This window comes from Pseudochaenichthys georgianus, chromosome 22, assembly GCF_902827115.2.
Source record: "Pseudochaenichthys georgianus chromosome 22, fPseGeo1.2, whole genome shotgun sequence".
Lineage (NCBI taxonomy): Eukaryota > Metazoa > Chordata > Actinopteri > Perciformes > Channichthyidae > Pseudochaenichthys > Pseudochaenichthys georgianus.
The window spans coordinates 8,006,266-8,031,127 of NC_047524.1; the positions used below are offsets into that span (position 1 = coordinate 8,006,266).

A 24,862-nucleotide genomic window follows, 5' to 3' on the forward strand; every position below is an offset into this window, starting at 1 on the left:
TGGGTTCGTTCAAACTGTCCGACGATGCTGAAAACATGTTGAGTGTTAAACGGAGAGTTACTCACCATGCGCTGACTGCTCATCACCTCCAGCAGGTCCAACAGCTTGGAGCCATCTCGGAAATCGTTGAACAGATCCACGATCATGCATGGTGGCACCCGCTGTCACCAAACACAATCACACACATTTTAATTGTATTCATATTATATGTTTTACTTTGGAGAAAATGTACAAAAGGAATGCTAAACCTGCACAAGAAACAAACAAACTGTGTTAGTATTAGGGCTGTCCCGAATACCATTTTTCGGGCTCGGATATTCGATAGTAATCAGCAGCGAATATTCGGCGCGCGGGGGGGGGCTTCAACGCGTGTATTTCGGTTTATTCAAGGCATTCATTTTGTTATCCTACAGTATTGTTGTTTTATAGTTATTTGTTAATGTATACAACCCAATTTGTGTTCTTTGAAATTGAGAAGGATATCGCATTGTGTTTGTTACTTTCGTTGCAGTTGTATATATGTCTTAAGTGTAATATGGCTTGGCTTCCTATTTTGTATGGACATGCTTTTATTTTGAAGGAGAGTTAGCGCTGTTGACAGGAAGTTGTTGTTGCTATGGAAACCACGTGACGGAAAAAAAGGAGCGGAGATTAACGGAGAAAAGTAATATCGACATATAAAGACGGAGAAAGTAAAGGATAAAGTTTATGGTTAAGTGTTAGCACCCCCGAAGAGGCACAAGCTCTTACGTTGATATTGGAGATTTCAAGGAATTCAAAAAGAAAAAAAGCGAATATCCGAATAACGAAATTGAAAACCGAATAGTAGGCCAACGACCGAATATTTGGATATTCGGGTACAGCCCTAGTTAGTATTAGAGCCACTACAGGTGAAATGCACCCCAACTCCTAATCAAAAAGCATTGTGGTGCTCGTGTTCGATTCAAATATTTAAATAAGATGATAAGCAAAATCTGCCCAAACAAATGAGCCTTATTGGAAAAACAGTACATTTACAAAGATCATCACTAATAGCAACACACCGATTCAGTGAAATGAGTGTGTTCAGATACAATTCTCTGCTACAAACCCCTTTTAAAATCCTTCAGTTACCAAAAACTCTCTATCATGGCATATGAAATCCTAAATATGGTTTCTCTCGGTCATGTTTAACTTATTTGCCTGAAGTTTTGAGGAATGCTTCTGCACCTTGTCAATCAGGACCTGTAGCTTACCGTCTGAAATACTTTTTCATTCTGACTTTGTTTTGTTTACTGTGCTCTTGGCACAGAGCACATTCATACTCTGCCTCATGGGTAATTGCACTCAGCTGATCAACTGTATTGGCTAGGGATGTAACGATATACCGAATATCGCAGTAAATAAACGTCCCAATACCGTCGTGAGACTGACAAAATCTACCGCGATTTTTTTTTTAACAGGACAGCTGGCTGAGGACTACTATCTTTTTGTATATATTTATTTTACTTTGAAACTACTTGGAAAATCTTAAGTTTAAATATAAACCATTCTCCAGAAGAATGTATTATTATGTTTCCAACACCACAAAATAATTTGCTTACAAACACTGCCGAATGTCAGCAACTTAAGTTTTTCCAAAGTGACATGTGACACAAGGTTATGTAACAACGTGAGCTCTTATGTGATCAACCACCAAAGGATTTACTGTTATCTCAACCCTCCATTTTTTGCAAAGTCCCCAGTGTGCCCAACGTGAGCCCAGAGCAGGGTGGATGTCCGGCGGGAGGATTGGGGGGATGTGGGGGTGTGGCCGCACTGGCGGTGGTGAAAGGAAGGGGTGTGGTGTGCGGCGTCTGTTGCTGTCTGTCTGCCTTGAACCTTGCTCCTCAATGCTATATTATGAACACGGCTCCCCACCTCCACCCCACCGTCCTCCACCAACACACTCAGAGCTGATCTCCAACACAAGGCGAGAGAGAGCTGCTGCTGAATCATGTCAGGAGGTAGATTGGGGGGGGGGAAACTGCAGACTGGGAAAACCTCCAACTGTTATAAAAGTAGGATGTGTTATTTTATTTGTTATTGCACATGTTGCATTAAGAGGTGTATGAATTTGTTTTCATTTCCTTTGCTCTTTGAGGCTTTTCAAAGCATTTAATATTGCCCACTGGCACATTTGATTTAAGAAGTTAGCCAATATAAAATGTGTGGTGATGTGTGGTTATTTTCCTAATATGTTAATTGAGGATATAAAATGTAGACATTTTGTAGAGATTTAGTTATCATGCAGTTATGGTGTCAGTGTAAGAAAAGGTTTTTAGAGAGTACTCGTCCATGGACAAGTGAGTTTGGCAATTTACTTGTCCGAATAAATGTTTCACTATACTTTGCGCATGCTGCACCTATCTTAAATATTATTAAATATCAACATAAAGCATACAATAATCTGGGTTACTGTAACTAAGGTAACATTTTATTGTTTATTTGTTGATATTTGGCAAGAAACATGCTATATAAGAATCTTCCTCTTGGGGCCACTGGAAGCTTCTTCTTCGTCATTGTATTTTACATTTTCCCACGGTTTTACGACGAGTAAAGTGAGCGGTAAGATTTGACTGCATCACACATCGTTTTATCGTTTTAACGGTACTACTACTTTACCGCTTATCGATCCGGTTTTTTAACAGTACTCTTATCGGTTCTTTTGAGAGTAAAAAAAAAAGGTAAATTAACTAAACAAATTGTAAATAATGTGAACTTACAGAACTGTAAAAAACAGTATTTACTGCAAAGATACAGTGGTACAGAGCAACACAGGTGGGGCAGACAGGTATGCTGCAAAAGGCCTAACGGTTCTTCTGGAGGAAGATTGAGGTTGTGGTGGAACATTACGGGACATAATGTGTTGCTGTTTAGACAAAGTGCTCGTGTTAGGGTTACATGCTAAACTCTTATTGCACTTTTGGCAACAAGCATTGTCCACATCGAGACGGGTAAAGTTTAACCACACCTTGGAGCGCTTAGTTCTCTCTGCCGTGTGTGTGTGTGTGTGTGTGTGTGTGTGTGTGTGTGTGTGTGTGTGTGTGTGTGTGTGTGTGTGTGTGTGTGTGTGTGTGTGTGTGTGTGTGTGTGTGTGTGTGTGTGTGTGTGTGTGTGTGTGTGTGTGTGTGTGTGTGTGTGTCAGCGTGTGTAAACTGCCCCGCCCCCTCACACACAGACGGGGGAGAGATCTCTCGTCTGGATTGGAAAGATCGAAAATGCATCATAGACGCATTTTGTAGTCTTATTGCATAGTAAAAACGGAGTTGGCGACACTAAAACTGCAATATAATGTTTATGCAGCAATAGTACATATGACATATGTTTTAAATGTCTCCAGTACCGATAAAAACACCGATAACGTCGGAGCTTAGCGGTACCACTGTATTTAATAATTCCGCCGCAGGGCCGGTTTAATACCGGGGCTCGGTACCCATCGATAATCATACATGACAAAGAAGGAAACATAAAGCAATGGCGGACACAGACAATTTGCGAATGAGTTCTGCCTTTTGTAAACTGAATTTATCAATAATTTGTCAATAAATATGGGCGAAAAACGTCACTTGCCCGTCGGACACGTCAATGGAAAGATGTACTGGACGATCGGACGTGTGCTTTTTCACACACTGGGTGTGGTAAATAAACTGAACCAATATATTTTTGGGTTACCCCATAAATTATAATTATCAATTTTTTGTAGGAGGAGCTACAGTTTCCTGTCTTAGAGGATGTTAATATTGTTTTATCTATAAAATGTGATTGTCCTATCATTGTGATATCTTTATGACCTGATTTCCCATCAAGAATGATTACATTGCATCCTACGCCATTAACATACCGGCTTTCAGACAGGACAGATTTGAAGGACTTAGCTCACCTTTGCCAGCTGAGCGTTGACCCAGTTAGTGAAGGTCTTCTTCTGAATCTGTTCTTGTTCCACTGCGGAAGAAAAATAAGCACACAATGTCAATTTTAAATATATAGTTTCACATCCAAACACTAAATCACTCAAGTAGTTCAGGTATTAAAGTCAATATGCATGCATTCCTAATTATCTTGAGTGAGTAGTTTTTTGTACTTTTTTGTGATTATTTATTATAAGCAACAGTGTTTTTGCTGTACTAAACACCTCACTGGAGAGCATTAACAAGCAGGGTCAATGGACAAACTGGACACAATTATCCCCAAGAAAATGTACAGAAATAAAAAAAAACACCAGAACTCAACAGCAGAGGATTTGCATTTCACTGTTTTTTTCTTTTTAAGAATGACAAAAATGTGTCATTAACCTTAAAAGGGTGGTTCGGATGTTTTGAGATCAGGTTATATGAGGTACTTATCCAAGCTGGTAGTGTGCTGACCGTCATTTACTCTAGGTAATACACTGAGTATGGAGTAGTAGCTCTTACTACCCCACCCCAAAAGCTCCAACTATCCATTTACCTTAAACATTGTATTTGCTTATATTTAAACAACTTCTGCCAAAGGCGAGGAGATCAACAAAGTCATATCTGTTATTTGGAGTAGTATAATGACAAACTTTCTAATTCTCATGTAATTGAGGAGACACCGTCAACTTTAAACCAGAAACATACTTCATTCTGATTTAAAACAAAGAACGAGCTTTAGACATTGCACACACATTTCACTGTTCTACAAACTTCCAGGTGCATTTCCAGGTACATGTGGTGGTAAACTCTGGAGACAAACAGAGACTAAAGCTAAACTGATCCTTCCGCGATTATAAAATACCAATAGCGGCACAAATCAAAGCACACTCAATGTTGGTTTCTTAAGGGTTGAGAGCAAGTAGTATAATAGTACATGTGTTCAGTGATATAACAGAGTTTGTGCAGTCCTCACAGCAGTCAAGGATTTTTGTTGAGCGATTGTGAAATTAGTCGGGTGCTTACAAATATAACAACCGTGCCTTTTAAAGGCAGGTTATTACTGCAGCTAACACCCAAAGGTTTAGCCAATCAGTTTGGGGAACCTTTGGGCAGGATCATCACAAACAGAGGTATTTGATCAGTGTTGCCTGAACAAGCAGAAAGCCTCAGCACAGGCAGAGCTGCACGTAACCATCAGATAAATCAAATAACCAAGCATCCCACTTTTTAATAATCTTTTTTTCTCTACAGCTTGCAATACTTTTCTGACATACATTTATAGATCTACAATACATTTTTAAAACCCTTAGAATACATTTGAAATTGTATGCAACAAGATATTGTGTACATGTATTTGACACACATGTAGATATTTTGGTGTACAGGATTGGCCACTTTAGATCTGTGCATTTGTGTATTTGTATAAATGTAAAAGGGGCGTTTCTGACAAAAATCATTCAGCTCAGGGATGTCGAGGTTCAATTATTTTTATTTTAGATTGAATTTGTTGATTACTCCTAAGGGAAACTGTAATATAAAGTATATCCATAAAACACCTTTCTACAGTACAGGCTACATAAATGCTTTAGCATTCAGATACAAACCAGTTTCAATAACAACAGATTTGGTGAGTAAATGCTCTACCACTCACCATTGTAAAGCTCAATGAAGTCATCCAGGTCACTGACAGTATGAAGGGTCTCACATATAATCCAGTCCTCATTTTACATTTTCCTCAAAATAATTAATTTATAATAACAAATTTAAAAATGTGAGCTTCTCAAGAATCTCTGATTGATTGATTACAACATACAGTATTTCCAACAAGAGGATCCATCCTTCAACGCAATTCTTCTTTGACTCCAAATACAATAAGCCAATGTAGTTTCTGTAATCAAGCTGTTCCATACGCTGGGAAGTCGTTCAGTATAAAAACGGCTGTAAAACTTCAAGTAAGAAAAAGCAACGCCAGTTTCGAGGTAGAAGCTATGGAAATATTTTCAATCGGCACCAATGTATTCTGAGTCTTCCGACTCTTGCTACCACCTATCTTTTTCTAAATTGCCCCATCGTCCCTCATCTTGAATACTGATATTTAGCAATATAGCAATCATATAGCAATATTGAGTTCCAGTCGAATTTTAACCGATTACTTTCTCAGTTTGTTTAAAGTTAGTAGTCCTATCATATCCGTGCTGCGCTCCGGCTCTCCCTCAGGCTGTCTGGTCCTATGAGATGCATCAACAGGCAGTTTACAGACTATTCTCTGATTTAATATCTTTAACAGCAGGCACCTTCTGGCTTCGGTTCACTTGCAGTCTAATCTTAAACATAGGGAGCCCCCAAGACATCTTATCATAATTAATCTGCTACGGTATCATCGGACAAAACTGAGGGAGAAGGGGAAGGTGTTGATTTTCACTGATCTTCAAAACCCACCAAAAAGATGAGCAACCTAAACATTTTCAAGAGTTCCAGTCTGGCCACAGTGGCCAGTAAAGATGATGAAGAAACTGGAGAGGTGTGACACACTTGAGAGTTTGCCAAGAAGATGTATTTTAAAAACTAACCCATTTGGTCACTGTAACCGGAGGGCCCTTTAAGCCAGTTCCAGAGTAGTACAATATATGGAGCTGTACAGTATAAGCTCATGAAAGGAATCGCTAGTTTTATACCAAATGTTAATAGAAAACGCAAATAATATCGATTACAGAGGTAGCAGAATCAAGCAGGCCTGTGCTAACAGCTAACGCTACCTACAGTAGCTCTACTTCTGCAGATTTCTCCAAGCATTTGTTTTTTGACAATGTAGCATCAGCATCAGAGACCTTTGCATGGGCCCCAAATTGGCCTTAGGTCAGGATTATCTGTATTACTTAACCCCCCCCCCCCCCCCCTCCTTAAAGTGTGGTGGGTTTAGCCTTCAGGTTAAGAGCGCTATAGCGCTTTCTGGTCCGAGACACTATTGGGGCAACTGAGCCGGTTAAGATGATAACTTGGCCATCTCATCGTTTGTTTCTGTGTAGCAGTCAACAGAAACTAATAGCATGTTCGCTAACCATATGTTTGGTTGGTAGTCAAGAGAGGACATGCTTTTTAGCTAGAATAGTGTCAGGCTGTTCAGTTAACTGTGGCAGTTTTGTTGACACAATGATTTTCATGTAACTTTGTGGAAGTGTGAAGCATGGGATTTTTGAACGCATCCTTCTATTGGGCGAATTTTGAAATAATGTTTCACTTTTGATGAATTGGCGGAGGTCTGCACTTTCTCAGTAGCCTTCTAGATGAGTCCAAAACAGGACCCAACAATGTTTCTGGTGAAGAGGCAGATTGAGCTGTTTTAGTACTAGAAGTTTCTGAATGGTGGATGTTCTTAATTTCCCCCACTTTAATGCAAAACCAGAGTCCCTGTAAAGCAGGCATGAACAAACATGAACTTTCCTTAATGTCACATCACAGCTCTGCCTTCACGGAGATGCTTTCTTAAATTATCTTTTTACACAAAGCTGATCAAAGGTAAAGACTCTGGACAGGAGCCAAGCTCTAGCTTTTTGTTTCCACTGAATTTGACTGTTACTTGTGTTTCAACACTGGCTTGTGTTTTAAAATATTCCCACAAATCGACATACAGTGAAGTCCCTACACTGATATTGGTGGCTTAAGAAGTGAATACATGCATGAGTTGGCACGTATTTTCTTCTTATCAGGTACAAACCTGCCCTGGCCCTAAGAACAAACTTTATTTCAAAAGGAAAAAGAAGTCTGTATTTGACTTCTGATTGATTTGCTGATAAAAAAATACTGATACATTAAATTGACACATCGTGGTTCAGAGCAGAACTTATTTTCAGCTTATAGTGATCTGAAATCATTTAGTTCTAGATATATATCTTAGAATCAAATACTTATATAGCTGTATATCTCTACTGTTATAATGCACCACAAGGTGATATAATAGTGTGCATTGTAGTATTTTTAAAGATCTGCACAGTTAGTTGTGTTCGGTACCAATAAGTCAGACGCACAGAGACAAGTATAAACAACTCACCCATGATGGGATCACTCTTGCTGATGCAGCAGGGAGAGTTTCACACTCAGCAAACTGTGGTGCATGTGAATCTAAAGCAAACTGCTTTGTCTAATCAACACATGGTTTACCACACCGAGTCTAAAGGCTGCAGATCCATGACTTCAGGTGATGTAAAGAAATATATAAAATAAGTTTGAGAGTAAATCCTGTCTAACAGCTAACAGTCTACATTTCCAGCCTGCAGGTAAGCAGGTGGGATCAGCTGGGCTCCTCCTCTTTTAAATCTGATGCACAGAGGAGTCAGGCCTGCTGAAACATGACCTGCATCAAGCTAGATCTCCTGCAGCCTTCTGGGTAATTGATGCTACATTGACTGGAAAATGTGGGTCAAATTTAAATGTCATATGCTGTGAAAACGTACCTTACCCAACCCTTGTACATTAGTGTTAGTTAAAATCACTATATTTCTAAATAGTAAATCAAATCAGCAAGAAATACAGGTATAAGACAAGTCATTGTTAGTGTGTTTATCATGGATGTTGACCTTTACTTATGGCTATCATTATTATTGAAGTGGAGTCACAAATTCTCCCTGAGATATCACAACAATTGCCACTACTTAAGCTACAGTAACAAAACATCTTTCTAATTTGACACAGTTCTTAATTTTAAAAAAGGTCAAATAAAACAGCCAGATTTCAGTTACCCAGTACAAGGAAGGAATCCCTGCTAAATCTGATGACGCAGACACTTTAATCCAACAAACAATCAAACACCAGCATCAGCTTTTCTTTACTGTAATGTCCCCATTATTAGCATTTCAATATACACCAACAAAAACAGGACTTTCTTTGTGTTTTTAAATAAGATTGCTTGTCCATGAGGAGCTTAGAGCATTCATTCTACGTTTTAACTGGAAAAACCACTTTATAAGGCTTTAATAAAATTAAACATGTGTTCTTAATGTGAAGAGGAAATGTGGGGAGTCATGTGTTAAAACCTGAAATAAGTGAATATCGAAAAGATAAAGGCAGTTAGGAGGATAGAAGTCAAGAAAACGTGGGACATGCGGGCAGAGAGTAGTTATATCAAGAGGGGATGAGGGGGGAGGTGGATGGTGACAAGACACAATACAAAGAAGTGAAATACAGAAAGGTTGAGAGAAGATAGAAGGAGATGTCCATGTCAGAACCTGTTGCTGCCATCTATTCCTGTGCGACTAAGACAAGTTCAAAGAAAAGATGAAACAGTGTCAGGTTACGAGACAGATACCTGTCCACACTCAGAGTTTAACTGTGACCTTGCCACGGTCACTAGAGGACAACTTTAACATTTAACCGAGACTCAATAATCCACCACTCAACCGACCACAAAACCAAAGGTACTGACACAGGAGATCAATCAGAATCTTTGTCATGTTAAGTCTCCTAACGGTAGACTGTTCTGGGCGTGCGCTGAAAAAGTCTGGTATTCATACAAAGGCCTGGTTCTTTAAATGGGACACAAAATGGCCAAGACCGAGACAAACAGCCAATCAGCAACTCGTGTAAAGGACTGGAGAAAGGCCATAGATCTCGAGGGGTCTGTTTCTTTGGGTGTTGAGTTTTTAAATATTTACCATATAACTTATTAATCCAAACTCTCATTCAAGTGAAAGAAGTATTGATATAAATAAATAGCTTCATAAAACCAGAGGTCAAACCTACAGACACACACACCATTAAAAAACATACAGTATGTTGTACAGGCAGTGAGAATAAAATGAAGACCCCCACTCAAGCATCACAGTGCTGCTTCAAATATTCAAAACTGCCCTGAGAGAGTGACTTAATGAGTGAAAGTGATTAGTATCTCCTCTTTCTTCCTGCTCTTTGCTTGGGGAAATGTGTCTCTAGGGGCAGGGGTTCAGTTTCAGCAGATTAAACAAAGCATGACCTCAAAAAAAGTGAAACAGAACAAGCCGGCCATCAGCGGACTGAGACTGATCATCAAACTGCTCCCCCGGGGGAGAGACGCATAACTGAGGCTAAAAAGTTATTATGTTGCCACAGTTAAAAAACAATGAAATCAAGACACATGGCTTTTCTTTTTACAGTTGCATGATCTCAGACTTCTCTTGCAGAGAACAGATACAATGAATGCTTGTTGAAGTAAATCACCAATCGATAAAAGCCCCACAGCTGCTGTTATATCATAAAACTGAGACAAAATGTTAGTACTGTACTACGTGAGCACGCAAGTACAATCTTAGTGGTAAGTACATTAAATCCACCTAATTACATAAAATCACTATAATGTCATTTTGATTAGAAGTGGAGAGACACTGACCCTGCAGCAGAATCTGGACGTTGTCGATGTCCAGGGGGATGAACCCCCTCTCCACCAGCTCATCTCTGGAGTAGAAGTCTGACGACATCATTGATCATCCACAGCCTCCCGGCAGCATGGCACCACTCTGAAGGAAAAGGTGGAAGTTAGTACAGTCCAGTATAGCTTAAAAAGTGAAGCATCATCGTATCGCTCACTTTATGGTTGAAGGCTTGGGCTCGAAATAAATAATGACTGATTGTATCATTATGGAATTGTTGCCATAATTACAATCGAAGGCTTTGAAAATATGTTCACACATCTGGAATTTTAAATGCATATCTTAAGAGCTGAATTCAAACAACACTTTCAGGTGTATTCAGATTAACAGTATGCAGATAATCAGATTTTGATGTATAATAATGACCTCTGTAGTATTACACATATTTACTTGGATGAAAACAGGCCACTGTATGTACTTTTTTGTTTCGCATAAATACAGTTTATGGAGCAATGGCACACTGTCAGTTTACATTGAGTGTGGATGAAGGGTGCTGTGTGTTGCGCTGTGTTTTGTCTTGTTCCGTCCTGCCTGGGGATATGATTTAAAAGTACTGAGAAATAGGTGACATTTAGACATCCTTCCAAATACACCTGCCTTAAGAAATCACACTTTGGAAACACAACAGGCGCCTTTGCTTTGACCAGAATATTTTCCTGATATTTGCTGATAAAAAACATGACTGACAGTTAGCAGAACAGACAGGTGAGCGCGGCTCAAATAAAACAGCGCGATGTGGCACAACGCCTCACTAATAATATGCACAGCAAATGTCAGATCAGGTCAGATAGAAGCGTGGTTTTGTTTGAACCTGCCTGTACTGCCAGAGCGGTTGGACCTCATTGAAATGGACAAAGGTAACAGTAGTATGTTTCATCAACTTGCAGAAGCTTTACTCCCTGTGGCACTAAACACGTCAAAATATGTATATCCAAGTACATAACTCCTAGCTAGAGGCTGAAAAGTATGAGGACATTAAAGGTCAAAGATATATGGTTTTCAACAGGCTTGAAAGAAAAAGGTTTCGAAATCAATAAAAACAAGCGGAGCAGAACAAGATGTGTCGACATAAGTACAGTAGCATTATGTCAGTATCCAGATTCTGAACTGCATTAAAGTATGAGGGGCAGTGATGAGATATGTTAATGCTTCAGCAGTGACCACATTGACTCAATGGCTCAGCTATATGGGAGAAATCATTATCACTTTATGTACCTCGCGGCAAAATAACTAATGCTAAGTCATTCCTACTCTTGGGTACTGAAGTTTCAAGTTATTGTCCCAGGAGTTTATTAACATAAGTTGGAGATTTCTAATGAACACACAGTGCAGTTCTTTCGGGATATAAGAGAAGTCATTGCATAAACAAGGCCAAACAAGCATCCTATACATTATTCTATGTGAAGTGGGATACAAATACGTAACACTGTCACCTCACCACTTAACTCCCCTTTAAAGCATTATTAGATTTCTGAAAGAGCTCTTTGCAACTCTCCGTCTGAATTATTAGAGATCAAATGAGTCCAATTACCCACAAAATAATGGAATGATCTGATTAGCCCACTGGTCACAAGGCACTAAAACAAAGCCAAGAAGTATTTCCAAACACTGTTAGTCCAAGTGTGCTCCTAAACATCTATATAAGAGAGCTGCAACAGTTAACAAGTGGAAGAAATAGACCACCTCTAACATTAAAGCATGAACATGAACACACAAGGACATAAAGCTACACTGAGAGCGCGTACGTGTGGGTTAAACCACTATAGCACGGTATTTGAGCTATCCGAAGGCTTCATGTCAGCTGCAGATGGAGGGACCGAGGGGGGAGGGGAGATGAGAGTCAGGGGATAGGGGTGAGAGAAGAGAGGGAGGGAGGTTAGAAGATGGAAGTCCAAGTAAGACTCAAAGAGATTATCTAATGGGAATCTGTCATTCATGGGACTCGAACACAGATATCACCCAAAGTAAAAGGACTAATATATCTAATACAAGTAAACCTTATGGTTGTTACACGGTACACTGATATATGTCAATATTCGTAGGGAAAGGCAAGAAAAGTTACAAATTGTTGCCATTAGGTCAAACGTATAAGCAGCATCTCGGACTACCTGTGGACTTAGATATTGTATACCTTGCGATAGAGTGGGGCCGTGACGCGTCCTAACACCCGGAAGCAAGCTGCGCATGGGTTCAAGACCAAAAAGCAATGCAACTTCTTTTGGGAAATTGTTGGAAATAAGGTCTGTGGTTGAGACACATTTAAGAGACGTTTTGTTCAGCCGGATAATCTCCACATGTCTACCCAGCTTTTATAATTGTCTAATCATAAATCTAGTCGCCAGAAGCAAAATGCTACCGTTATGCTATAAACTTAAGATCCATATTCAAACATACAGATTCAAAATTGTACAAGTTGAAGCGTTTGTCTCAACAGTTTGCAGGAGGCAGGTATTTGCTTTCAAGCAGACTGGGGCAAACAAACTTAGTGGGAGTGTTTACGTGTTCGGCGTAATGACGTACAACGTCCTCGACAACTTCTGTAGTCCTATTCAGCCACTTGGTAACAACCATCGCTTTTCAGACACCTCAACTCTTCAAAGATCACCAGTGGGGTCACTGCTGATGTATTTAATGTCGTAGAACAAGACGTGATCCGTCTCTTAAATGTGTGTCAACCACAGACCTTATTTCGAAGACAAAAGCAAAGAAATCATTTTCAAAACGAACCAAAAGAGAATCTGAGGGAAGTGAATGAATAAGTGAGGAGGAACATTCAGATGAAGATTGACAAATGGATCAAGAGAGAAGGAATAGGACATGCAGTGGACTTTAGTCCAAGAGCGTGGCAGAGAGAGATGAGAGATCATCAGAAATAGAGAGATGAGTAAAAAGAACATAATAAGAATCACACAGAAGAAAATGAAGGGCGAGTTCACAGAAGGGAAGGGACAGAAACGGAGAGCAAGCGTGTGACAGAGTTTCCCTGAGTCAAAGTCACAAGTCTCTCCGGTCAGCTCTAATTGTAGCAACAAGGCAAAGGGCATTGAAACACATAGCACTGTGGAAAAAGCACAGGGTGGGGGGATGTCATGAGGCCAAAACACCAGCAAGCAATGCTTTAAAAACATGTTACTGCATGTGTGTATCAATATTCTTTACTGTGGGGAGGTTGATGGAGGAGATGTTCACACCTTAATCTTCACAAGTCAGCTGATTCAATCCAGATCATCCAACAGCATGCATATTCATTTAATAAGTCTGTCAAGTATGTTTTTGCTAAGGTTTGTTTGGCTGTTTGTCAGCAGTATTAAGGGGAACTAAAGGCCAAATGTTCATGACACTTGGGGGAATAGTCCAAGGAAGAACCAGTTTCCATGTTGGAGCATATTGACCTTAATAATGATAATCATCTTAATTCATAGCCCTTAAAGAAGGGCCAAAATACATTTCTCAGTTCCTCCCACATGGGTACCACCCACCCCTCCCTCAACAACCCAACAACCAATATGACTGGAGAAATACATTACTTAAGAAAGCATAGCAGTTGTATAGCATTAAGTCATATACAGGAATAACAACATTTAGATGTACATATGTAATAGGGGGAAACTGTTATTGTGTATATGTTAATGTGTTTTTCATTTTAGAACAGTAAAGTATGAATTGTAAGTGGATTGAAATGACTGAAGTGGATAGAACCAAATTAAACTGAGGGAATTTAAGTAATAACATGTGACCAGCAGCAACACAAGTCGGATCTGATTTGATGTACTAGAATAAATGCTCTGACACACAGTTTACAGTAGGCAAGTATATTATTTATATAGTACATGTACAGTAAACAAACACCTGTGAAAACCGCACCCACCACATTCCCATGCAGCTTCAGGTTTGACAACACCACCTTTCTCTTGTGATGCTTCCATTTCAGTGTCAATGTCGTGACTTGCTCGACAACAACACACTCTCATATGTTCTATCTAAGTTATTTCTAACAGGTCTTTGGAATCTTTTTCAAGGCGGAACAATAAATCAAAAGCTTGTGTTGCTGAACCTGTCACATCAAGTGTTCACACTCTGTAGGATATGATCATAGCAACAGGGAGAGGCATCCTCTGCTTTCACTTCACTAAAAACACAACACGAAGGTACGTTTTGGAAAAATATCTTGCAGGCAGATTAATAAAAGATGATAGCAACCAAGAAGCACAGACATGAGAGACTACTTCATCTAGCATTTCTTATTTCTACTGATGAAAAAGGTTTAAAAGAAATGAGACTAAGGATTTTCGCAGTAGGAAGCGATGTTGGATGGATTCTAAGACAGTTGCCTTGATCCATCTATTGGGCCGCTGAGGAACTGCAAAGATAATTACATTGTAATTGCATTTTTGGGTAATTTGATTTCCCATGGTATACTCAACAATTCACAAAAAATAAATAGTGATTCATTAAAAATGCTTATCATTCCAATGACCAGATATTTGAATTAACTTTTTTTTTTGTTATCTGATATGTGTGTTCAATAACAAAAGGTTAGGATCCCCTGCTCTGATTGATGCAAAACAATCAGTTAACAATGTGAATAGGGTCACTGGCTGCCACCCCTTTGTAACAAGTCACTTGCAAAAAGACAGGTGTTAGTAACGGTCGCTATGCAGCTCTTCCTTTAAGGTGGAGGTTCAAATCGTTTGGACAGCATTCAGCTTTAACCTTTGTGCCGTTTGTCCATCACATCCTCAGCATACAGCCAATCCAACCAGGGCACACCACCACCATGCATACCATCACGTGCATTTCTAATCCAGTGGGTTTAGCAGAATGATTCTCAGGTCACTGCACAGGTGGTTTGTGTCAATGTCATTCATCTTCTTTAGCAGCTAGGAAGTGTGTAATTATACTGTTTATCAGAACTCGCTGGATTTCTCTCTCTGTTCATGGAGATGGAGGACAAATTAAGAATGACCCCTGAGCGAAACAAAAATCTGAGAGTGAGACCTTATATAAACACTGTAACTCTTGATAGTCATAAAAAAACAATAGCGTGCATAGTGTATATAAAGCTACAATAAGGCAGTTCATCCATTTGAATATTCTCCTCTATTTTACAATGTGACAACACTAAAGTGACTGAAATGATCTGAGATGGAGGAGTGTGGAATACTGAAGTGGTGTAACAAACTATAAGCATGTCATTTCAAATCACTCAAAGCCGGAAATTCTATAAGAAAATAAGCATTTAAGCCAAACAAAAACACACTTCAAAAAACCAACAGTTAATATTGAAATATTTTAGTTTCTGAAATATTAAAACTTCTGATAGTTTGCCCTTCAGTATCTTTGGGTCAAAGCAGTCATCCTAAGAAGTATTTGTTAAGTGATGCAATATAATGCACTTGTATTAAGATATGAAACGTTTTTTAATTTGTTTTAGATATATTAACAAAACGTGAACTCACATTAATGGAATGAGAATCACAATCTATGATTACACCATGGAAAATATATACTGTATGAATATTAACATGTCTGATATCAACAGACTTAGAATGAGCTATTTTTTTATTAAAATGTTACTACATTTGACTCATTTAAAATGTTACATTTGTAGGTTATAAGTGTTACAAAGTGTGCAGCATTGGCTTGCAGGAATGTGAGATTGTGTCGCTGTTATGAAGCTGTCGGGCCCCACAAATAGCAGCAGGGAAGTACGGCTGTTTTCAGATCAGTTCAGCTGAGCCATGTAATGAGTCCTTGAGGAAAACCAGAGCACTTTATATCAAATCACATAACAAGGGGTTGCCCTGGAGGTTTAACAGGACTGTAATGAGAAATTATTTTTTGAAAAACACAGCACAGTAAACGCAGGGGAGTGGCGCAATGACATAATAACTGGCACCAATTACAGCTGGATTATGTGAACCTCGCCAGCAAATAACTCAGCAGAGCCAATGCATTCTTAACAGCTATTCGTCAGTGTACACTTTTAATAAAACATTCAAAAAGTTGTCTGTACTTACATGCAGCAAAAATAGTTCCTTTAGGGGTGGATGAAAGATGCAGGGATGCAGGTCAGTCCAATAATGATTTCCGATATGAAAGAATAGATGTTGCTCAGTAGTAGTTGGCGGAGATGTAATCTGAAGCGCAGTTTGACGGATCTGCAGTCTGCAGATCTCCAGGCCGGGCCCGACTGTTACCGGAGAAGCTAGAGCCATACCGGTGCCCAGAAACAAAAAAAGCTCACTGGGAGACTAAATATAGAAACCAGCCAGGGGCTAACACTCACATACCCTACTCCAGTTTGGCACCGGTGGCAGTTACTGGGTCATACGTTAAAGCCGTAAAAACCCAAACAACAAGTGCGTGTAACCTCAAATTTAATGTGAACGTAGCCTACTCTGGAACAAATCCCAAACTTGGAAAACTGAGTGCACCTCTCCTAATGTCATTTGGTTCAATAATAAAGCTTGAAATGAAGGGGAGAATAAAACCTATACAAAAAAGTCATGCCAATTTACTTCTAAAAGAGACTAATTAGGTTAAGGAAGCTAAAAGTGTACTAGACACCCTCAAAAAAGCATAACCAAGTAACAAGCATAACCTAGCAACGGTTAGCCTAAGTAACGCTTCCTTCCAACGGTAACGTTACCATGGCGCGGTTAACGTTAGTCCTGTTAACCAAATTAAGAGTTTAAGTAAACTATCACGTTTTTATTAATTTCCGTAAATTCCCACCAGTAAGCTAACTGTTAGCTAATGTTACATCATTAAACTGCACTCAGACTAGCCAAACGTAAACTTGCTACAGTGGCAGTTTACACATATATAACGTAAATGAAGCATACCGACAACACTTCATTGAACTATGCTCACCAGTAGCCTATTTTTTTAGCAGAAAGTTACAAAATATTTAATGTTATCTTTGTAGACATCGTGTACAAAGATTATACTACATTACTTCGGTAATGTGATATGTAGCCTACTCCCGTTGCCGAAAAGAGGGTAAGCAGTGACTGCTAACATTAGCTACATTTTCTCGACATCACTTGCTAACTGGTTACTAGTTATCAAACAAAACGTTGCTAACTTCAGTGCACAAACGTTAGAATACTTTAAAGGGGTTTCCGAGGAACTACTGAATCAACTGAAACCTATAATTGTCACACTTTGCACAAATGCACATGCATTTTCGAAACGTTAAGCCTGGCAAATGTCTGCGGGAGTCATCACCGTAAACTTCCGGTCGGCGCATTAAAAACAAGACAGCCAGGTAAGTGAAATGTGAAATTAAATGGGAGTGGGAGTTAAAATAGCCTATTAGAATAGGTAAAACTATTACAATTAGTAAAATAAATTCAACTACATACTCGTGTATTAGACACGAATAAATGCAAATCACATTAAATAAATTAAAAGCAGCCTTTTTGTAAGGGTGTGGGATAAACCAGTCTGTAAACTTGTTGCCGGCTGTATAAATCCTTTATAAAATCCACAAGCAAAAGATGTAAAACAAAAATATAAAGATACAAATAAAAGATGCATCTAAAAAGTTTTGTAAAAATGGACATACAAGTGTATGCATTTTATATTTTTCCAAAATGTACGTCTTTACATTTAAGAGAAACATAAATAATTAATTGTAAATAACAACAACGAATAGGCTAGTCTAGTGTATTTAAAAAAAATAGGTAATCTTCAATTCAAATTCAACGTAAATACGTTTAAGCTCTTGATTTACACGATCTTACACATTTTGCAGATTGTACATAACAGGTATTTTCAATAAAACAAACATTTTAAACTTTATTAAGAGCTCCAGTGTCCTGACAGATGATTTTTTTATAATGTTGTTATCATTACTAAACAGCAGAGGTCAGCACAACATCATGTTACTGCTGGGCGGATGATGTCTGCAGGTAAAAGCAAAACAATGTCAGTGTTGAAGTCTTTATTTATGAGTAAAGCTGACAGAGCTTTCATGATATTTATTTTTCTGTTTCGTTATGAGCTGTTTAGTATAACTGACATCTTCCAGGCCACTGGGCAGTTTTACTAGGTCAAAAAGACGAGGAATCCAGAAATTGCCTTTATGCAAGTCACTGGGCTCAGAATAATAATTTTTAAAAAAGCCATAAGGGTTTAATTACGAGAAGGATTTCCCCATAAAAGTTCATATATACAAAAATAATAATAGCCAAAGAGATAGTGTGGAAATCCAAGCTTACCCTCTTTGTACTGGATAACAATTAACCTCGTTGTAATCACCACTGTTATCCAATTACACGCATTCTGTTAATTCACTCCCTGCACATTATTTAATAATATCCTCCACATGGGTAATTCTTCCTGATAGTGAGGAGGGCAGGGTGTCTGAGAGGACTGTGAACCTGTCCCCGACTCATCTTATTCAATATTCCTCTCTAATCTAACTTTAATTGCTTAGCCTCAACTTTAAACTTTACTTTTAAAGATTAATTTCCTGAACTACTTGATAGCAGTTCTGCTCCGCTGGCTCCACATGCTGCCCGCAGGCCCTCTCCTCTGCACGATGGTAATTTCTTGATGAGCTGCTTACTCACCCAAATCAATTCTTCCCCTTCCTCTCTCCTCCTCTTGTCATTGTCTCCTGCGAGGACTTGACACATCCTTTCTGTCTTAAGTGAAGCTTTACCATGCCTGCAGGACACTGAATGAGTAATAGCCAGCTCTGTGTGTGAGGAAATGTCACTGGCAACAAAAAAAGACATAATGAAAAGTGGGAGACAAAGTGTTGGAGCTCAGGAGTGAAGTCATCGCAGTGTGCATGTGAGAACAGGAGCTGGGTCTCTGTCTGGAGCCAGCTAATTGAGTGCGGATGATTGAGAGTAGACACAGGTAGGCGCTGTGTTTGAATATGTTGTTCCCCCTCTTCCGTTTCAATGACTATGAACAAAAGGGCAGACTCTTTTCCCTAATCAAGCTAATGGAGTGATGAGCTGCTGATGGGCAGCGACAGGTAGAAGGGCCTCCGGGGGATTTAAGGGGGTCAGGGGGGAAGAGAAAGACTGAGGTGAGGACTTCAGCCTCTGATTGGCCGGACACGGATAATAAAAAAGCCCTGATTTTGTGCTGTCAGATCCATTAGCAGGTGGTTCTGGTCTGAGGAGATACAGGGACAAGGTGTTAGCCACCCTACACTGAGAGAGAGCAAACTTCAGAGAGGATACTGCAGGCCCGGTACTAAAACAGAGAGAATAGTACCAACTAACTTCTTAACCTTGAGTGTTTTCATTATATTTTGTAGCTTATATTCAACTGTCACTAGATTTGTAAGTCACAGGTGAGATGACCCTGCAACAGAAGAAGTCACAATGGTGAGTGAATTCAGTTTAACTGCATTATAATGGCGTCCAGTTTTACCCTGTTGTTCCTCTGTTCTTCTTCAATAGATTGAAAGAGCTCAGTCATTGGATTGTACTGTGATTTGCAAATATCATTCTAAATGTGAGATTGATCAAAACGTCTAGCATTCTTTTTCGCTGCTGTTTCAAAGGTCAACATTGGACTCAAACTATTCAATTTTTAAGCAAAATAGATCAGACGTCCTGAAAACTTGTTTAAAATGGACCATTTACTCTCATCTCCATTTATTGTTCCAAATCCATGTTTGATTTGACAAAAAGCTCTACATATCCTTTTTCTATTTTGTTTGATTTAAAATACAAAATCTATCATGACGGAAATCAAATATATTTTTTGAGCATTTTAAATACAACAGTTTATTTATAGGTTTTTGTTATATTTCAATAATCTGCTACATGCATTGAAATATGTTTAAGAAGGGTACTCACTTCATAATGTGTTGCTGATGGGACCATTTTTCAGACATTGTTTCTTCTGATATGAAAAAAGACACTCTTCGATGCTCCTGGTCTTGTATTAGATGTCCTGATGAGTCAATGTTCTGTGTTTGTTCACATCAAGATGGGAATTAGAGTCAGGAAAGTCAGGTGATCTCTTATTAAACAGCACAAGGTGCAGTCTGGCTTCAGAGAAAGGAGCCCAAGTTCAACCGAGGTCCATGTTCCTTGAATTTGCCTGAACACAATCTAACAATAAACATGTCTTATTAATATAAAATTGGAATAAATGTAGAATTCTTGTCATATAAATAATTCAAATAATTGAGCTCGGGGAGTAGGTAAGACATCTTGAATAAGAACCCTTCACAGTGACATAACATACCTCAGAATACTATGTGGTTTCAAAAGCCATGAAATATAACTATCCTGTACCTTGAGCTGTTTGAGATTGATTCTCTGTCCTGCTTTAGTGTCCTTGCGCAGGTCATTGACATTTTGTGCCCTTCTATGCCCATTCTTTTAGCCTGAGGGTTACAGAATCCTCCTTCAATTGATTTCTGCCTTCACATATGAAAACACTGTAAAAGGTCTTCATGTTTTGCTGCATCTCTTCTCTCACCCTGAGGAGGCCTGGCCTGGTGCTGTGCTGGTTCCTGCTCTGCGTCTCCCTGCAGCCACACTCCCACCGGGCGTCAGCCGTCAACCTGCGGCGCTTCATCGGATGTGCCGTCCGGGAATTCACCTTCCAGGCCAAAAAGCCCGGCTGCGGGGGGCTGCACATCACCACTGACGCCTGCTGGGGGCGCTGTGAGACCTGGGAGGTGAGTGGCAGGGAGGTAGCTGCTGTGCCCCACACACACGCACACACGCACGCACACACACACAACTGACAACTTTATAGGACAGACATTAGTGTGTTTGTGCCGTTTGCATGGATTACATTTAAAGAAAAAAAGAAGATGATGGATTAAATGAAGATTCTGCCACTCAGACAGACATCAGACAGAGAGGCAAATACAGAGGGATGTGAGATCCCCATGGAGAAACTTGTTTTCGTTTTACACCCTCCGCAGGGAGGGTGGAGATGGTGAATTCACACAGATAGATAGATAGACAAATAGATAGAGGAACAGATAGAGAGATCTATATATGCATTTGATTCTGAAAAACAATACATTCTATTTTTATAATAACTGTAACTGATCTTATTGTTGTCTCCTAGTAATGGGAGGCTGTGAAGTATGCAGCTTGCTTAAGAATGGAGGAGGAAAGTGTGCTGAAATCGAGGTTAGCGTTCTGCCAGGGTGGGAAAGCAGCGTGCAATCGGAGATTGAAGTGACACCAGCGGTTTCCTTAACAATGCCTCAAGTGCATAAATGACACAATTGGATTTTTATAAGCCAACGCATAATGATTACAAAAACAATGCTGTGAATCTCAAATTGTATCTCAGATATTGTATTGAGTGGCAGGAGGTATTAGGAGGCTCATGATTCTCCCTTTTGTATTATTGCAGCGAAGCTGGTGGGCTAGTAAGACTCCAAAAGTCATTTTGTGATTCTCTTTAGATCCCCTTAGGGAGGAAAAGCTTTTTTTAAATCAGCTCTGCCGCTCAGAGAGGTCAGCACACACTGCAGGGAGTCAATGTTCTCAGTTTAAAGGACATGTCTGTAGGACTAACAGGTGGTCAGGAGTTGCAGAACAGTCTCTTATTACACCCAGCTTCAGGATTCACAAAATCATCTTGTGCGCATCAAGATAATGGCAAACTTTCCGCAGAAAAAGATTAAATTCCTGGAACACCAAACCCACAAGCAATTAATAGAGGCTTTGCAGATGTGTCACAAATCTCTCTACAAACACAGCTTATAGCAAAACGGAGGTTCACTGCCAAATTAGTGATGTGCAAATAATGAGAAGCTTAGCAAAATACTTTATTAAAAATGAAAGTCTAATAAGGGGGATAAGGTGTTTCCATACCAAGCTACTGTTGAGAAACTAAAGGTTGGTTTGTAGTTGGAAAATAGTCATTAAAGGAACCTGGTGATGTTTCTGAACATGTTGTTTGGACGAATGGGGCCCTACAATTGTTTTATACACTTACATTTTGCATAAGAATGAACATGAATGCCATGAGTTTGGCAGTGATATGATACATACAAGCAATGCACGGGGTGAATAAAAAGGGAGAATAAGAGGAATGCAAAACCACATATTCAATGTGCTTGTTGGGTCTTAAGATACACAACAGCAACACAATAAACTTGAGCAACTTTCAAAACAGTACAGGTTCCATTTTAAGGTTTCACTACATACCATGAATCCTCATGAATTGTATTGTTAGCTAAGTACTCTGCAAGCATGCAAATTCAGAACGTAATGACTCAATAACTGAATAATGTTTGTTTGTTGGTGGTAAAGGACAGAGGGTGTTGAAATGCTGTACAGATGTTAGCTGGCCCCTATAGAAGCAAAATTAGGGTGTATAAATAAACACTTGACGTCTTCTAACCTGAACTAACAATGTATTAGGCAGGGGCGGACTGGGGGGGAAAAAGTGGCCCGGGGATTAATTGACAGACAGGCCCACTTAATGCGCGGCTTGTATCGGCCGGCCGGCGACGAAAGTATGTTACTTAACAAAAAATCCTATGCATTTAATGTTATTTTGGACCATTATTCATATAGTAATCACATTACCTGAGCCCTTGAGTTGCCTAAGCAAAATAGTTACAGCATATATTTAGTGATTTTAATGTTAACAGATCATTGATGCAATAACATTTGGACCCAATTCGCCTGACTTGACGCATGGAATAAAACATGGGCCAATCAAAAATCATACTCAAATGTGGGGTGAGACAATTTAACATGGGGTTGTGGGCAGGTGGTGGACCTCACCTCCTCTAGGGGGGTCCGGGGGCAAGCTCCCCCGGGAAGAGGATTGTTTTAAAATGTTGAAGTTAGATGCATCATCTGGTCCATTTTGAGAGCAAAATTAGGGACTAAATCTATGGCAGTCAGTAGGGGCTTGGACTGTGAGCCGTAGGGTCGCCGGTTTCAAGTCCCCGACCAGACCTACATTTGGAGTGTGGGACTTTACTTTGGAGAGGGTCCCAGTTCACCTCCTGCCCTGCCGTGGTGCCCTTGAGCAAGGCACCGGACATCCCCCTTCCCCCCATCACTCCCATTGGCTCCCCGGACGCTGTACAATAGCTTCTTCTTCTTCTTCTTCTTACACCCATATAAAACAGAACTGTAAACAGATTTACTTTTTCTTTCAACATGTATTTGAACAGCAAGTGGAGGCAAAGTGACTGCACCCAAAACAATAAACCTGATAGCTAACTAGCCTAAACTCAGTAACAGCATGTGGGCAACACGTTCTTCTCCACAGCCGCGTAACCTCTGAGTCAGACGTCACTTCCCCCTTTCTATTCTACGGGTACAGCCACTCCCCCTGAACCCCCGTTTCCCTGCCAACCAAAAACATTTGCCTGAAATGTGTCATAGCCAATCATCAAGAACTTCATCACAATTTTAGGTTCCTAAATTCTGTTTTCCTATTTCCAGAAGCCCGTCCTGGACCCTCCCTTCATCGAGTCCCACCAGCGTGTACTGTACCTACAACGAGACTCGCCTGGTGTCTGTGAAGCTGCCAAACTGCCAGCCCACCGTGGACCCCCACCTACACCTACCCCGTGGCCCTGAGGTGTGACTGTGGTGTGTGTCTGACCAGCACCACTGAGTGTATAACGTCTGTCTGACACTGATCTCAAACAGGCAGAGAGAAAATACACTTTTTAAAATATCAAATCAAAATGTTGAAGATATCTTTTCATTTGGGGATAATTCAATATATATGCAAGGAGGGTAGAGGGTGAAATGCTATCGAAGTTGGTAGTTAGCACTTTAAAAATACATAGTTTTCATGGCAGTTAGTTAGTACAATCAAATTGTTATTCGGCATTGCTTTTTAGATCCAGATTGCTCTAAATAAAAGAATTTTATGACACAAAATAAGATAACCGTCAATGTCACTTGAGGTCCATATATTGTCAAAAAAGTTCCGGAAAAAATTATTATTGATCTGCTATGAACACTTAAACTTACAGTTCATTGAGTCATTGTCACCTTAATTAACTTGCTTTCCTTTGTTTCTGCTGTAATTTTAGCTTTTATAAATGTGTGCCATTTCTCCATAAAAAATAAAAAACAATGCAAAATATTATTTTAATTAACAGTGTCTTGTTTATGACTAACATGAGAGCAATACTTTTTTACTTCAGGTTGCTTGTCCCTTTCAGCTAACAAGCAAAGTGTTTTTTAACATTGGTCTTTAGGGAGGTCTGAGGTCAGACTTGGCTGCGATACGCCTAAATCCAATATTATTCTTTTCACTCTTTAAAGTATCCTTACTTTAGCTTATAAGCAAAACAATTAAGGTCACAGAGAATCTTGTAATTTGCTAAATTAATAACAAGCCTTTTAAAAAACAATCAATCATCGCCGTCTGATGGGACTTGTTAGCTCTTAATTCATTGACTGGAGCTCTGAGGCCAAACTGGTAAGTCTCAGTACAAAATGAGTGTTTCTATTCGTCTTATTCCCAATGCTTGCGTGTCACTGAGGAGCGGCAGGGCTCATAGAAACTCTCCCTGCACTCTGTCTTTATTTGGCTTCGCTTGCTATGCAAGTCATCATA

The 24,862-nt window shown here is 39.6% G+C and overlaps 2 protein-coding genes across 2 annotated transcripts in view; one reads left to right on the forward strand and one right to left on the reverse strand.

Moving 5' to 3' along the window:
* syne2b (spectrin repeat containing, nuclear envelope 2b) overlaps nucleotides 1-16,492 on the reverse strand; it is a 154,436-nt gene extending 137,944 nt beyond the window's left edge. The window contains 4 exon segments of the mRNA XM_071201671.1: nucleotides 66-161; nucleotides 3,902-3,963; nucleotides 10,273-10,399; nucleotides 16,333-16,492. Coding sequence (XP_071057772.1) covers nucleotides 66-161; nucleotides 3,902-3,963; nucleotides 10,273-10,363 — 249 coding nt within the window. The 5' untranslated portion in view covers nucleotides 10,364-10,399; nucleotides 16,333-16,492.
* A 3,147-nt stretch (nucleotides 16,493-19,639) lies between these two features.
* Nucleotides 19,640-23,924, forward strand: gphb5 (glycoprotein hormone subunit beta 5). Its single transcript, XM_034110952.1, is given in 5 exon segments — nucleotides 19,640-19,668; nucleotides 20,783-20,978; nucleotides 23,731-23,775; nucleotides 23,777-23,839; nucleotides 23,841-23,924. Coding segments are annotated over 5 exon segments (417 nt in total).
* The last annotated feature ends 938 nt before the right edge of the window (nucleotides 23,925-24,862 follow it).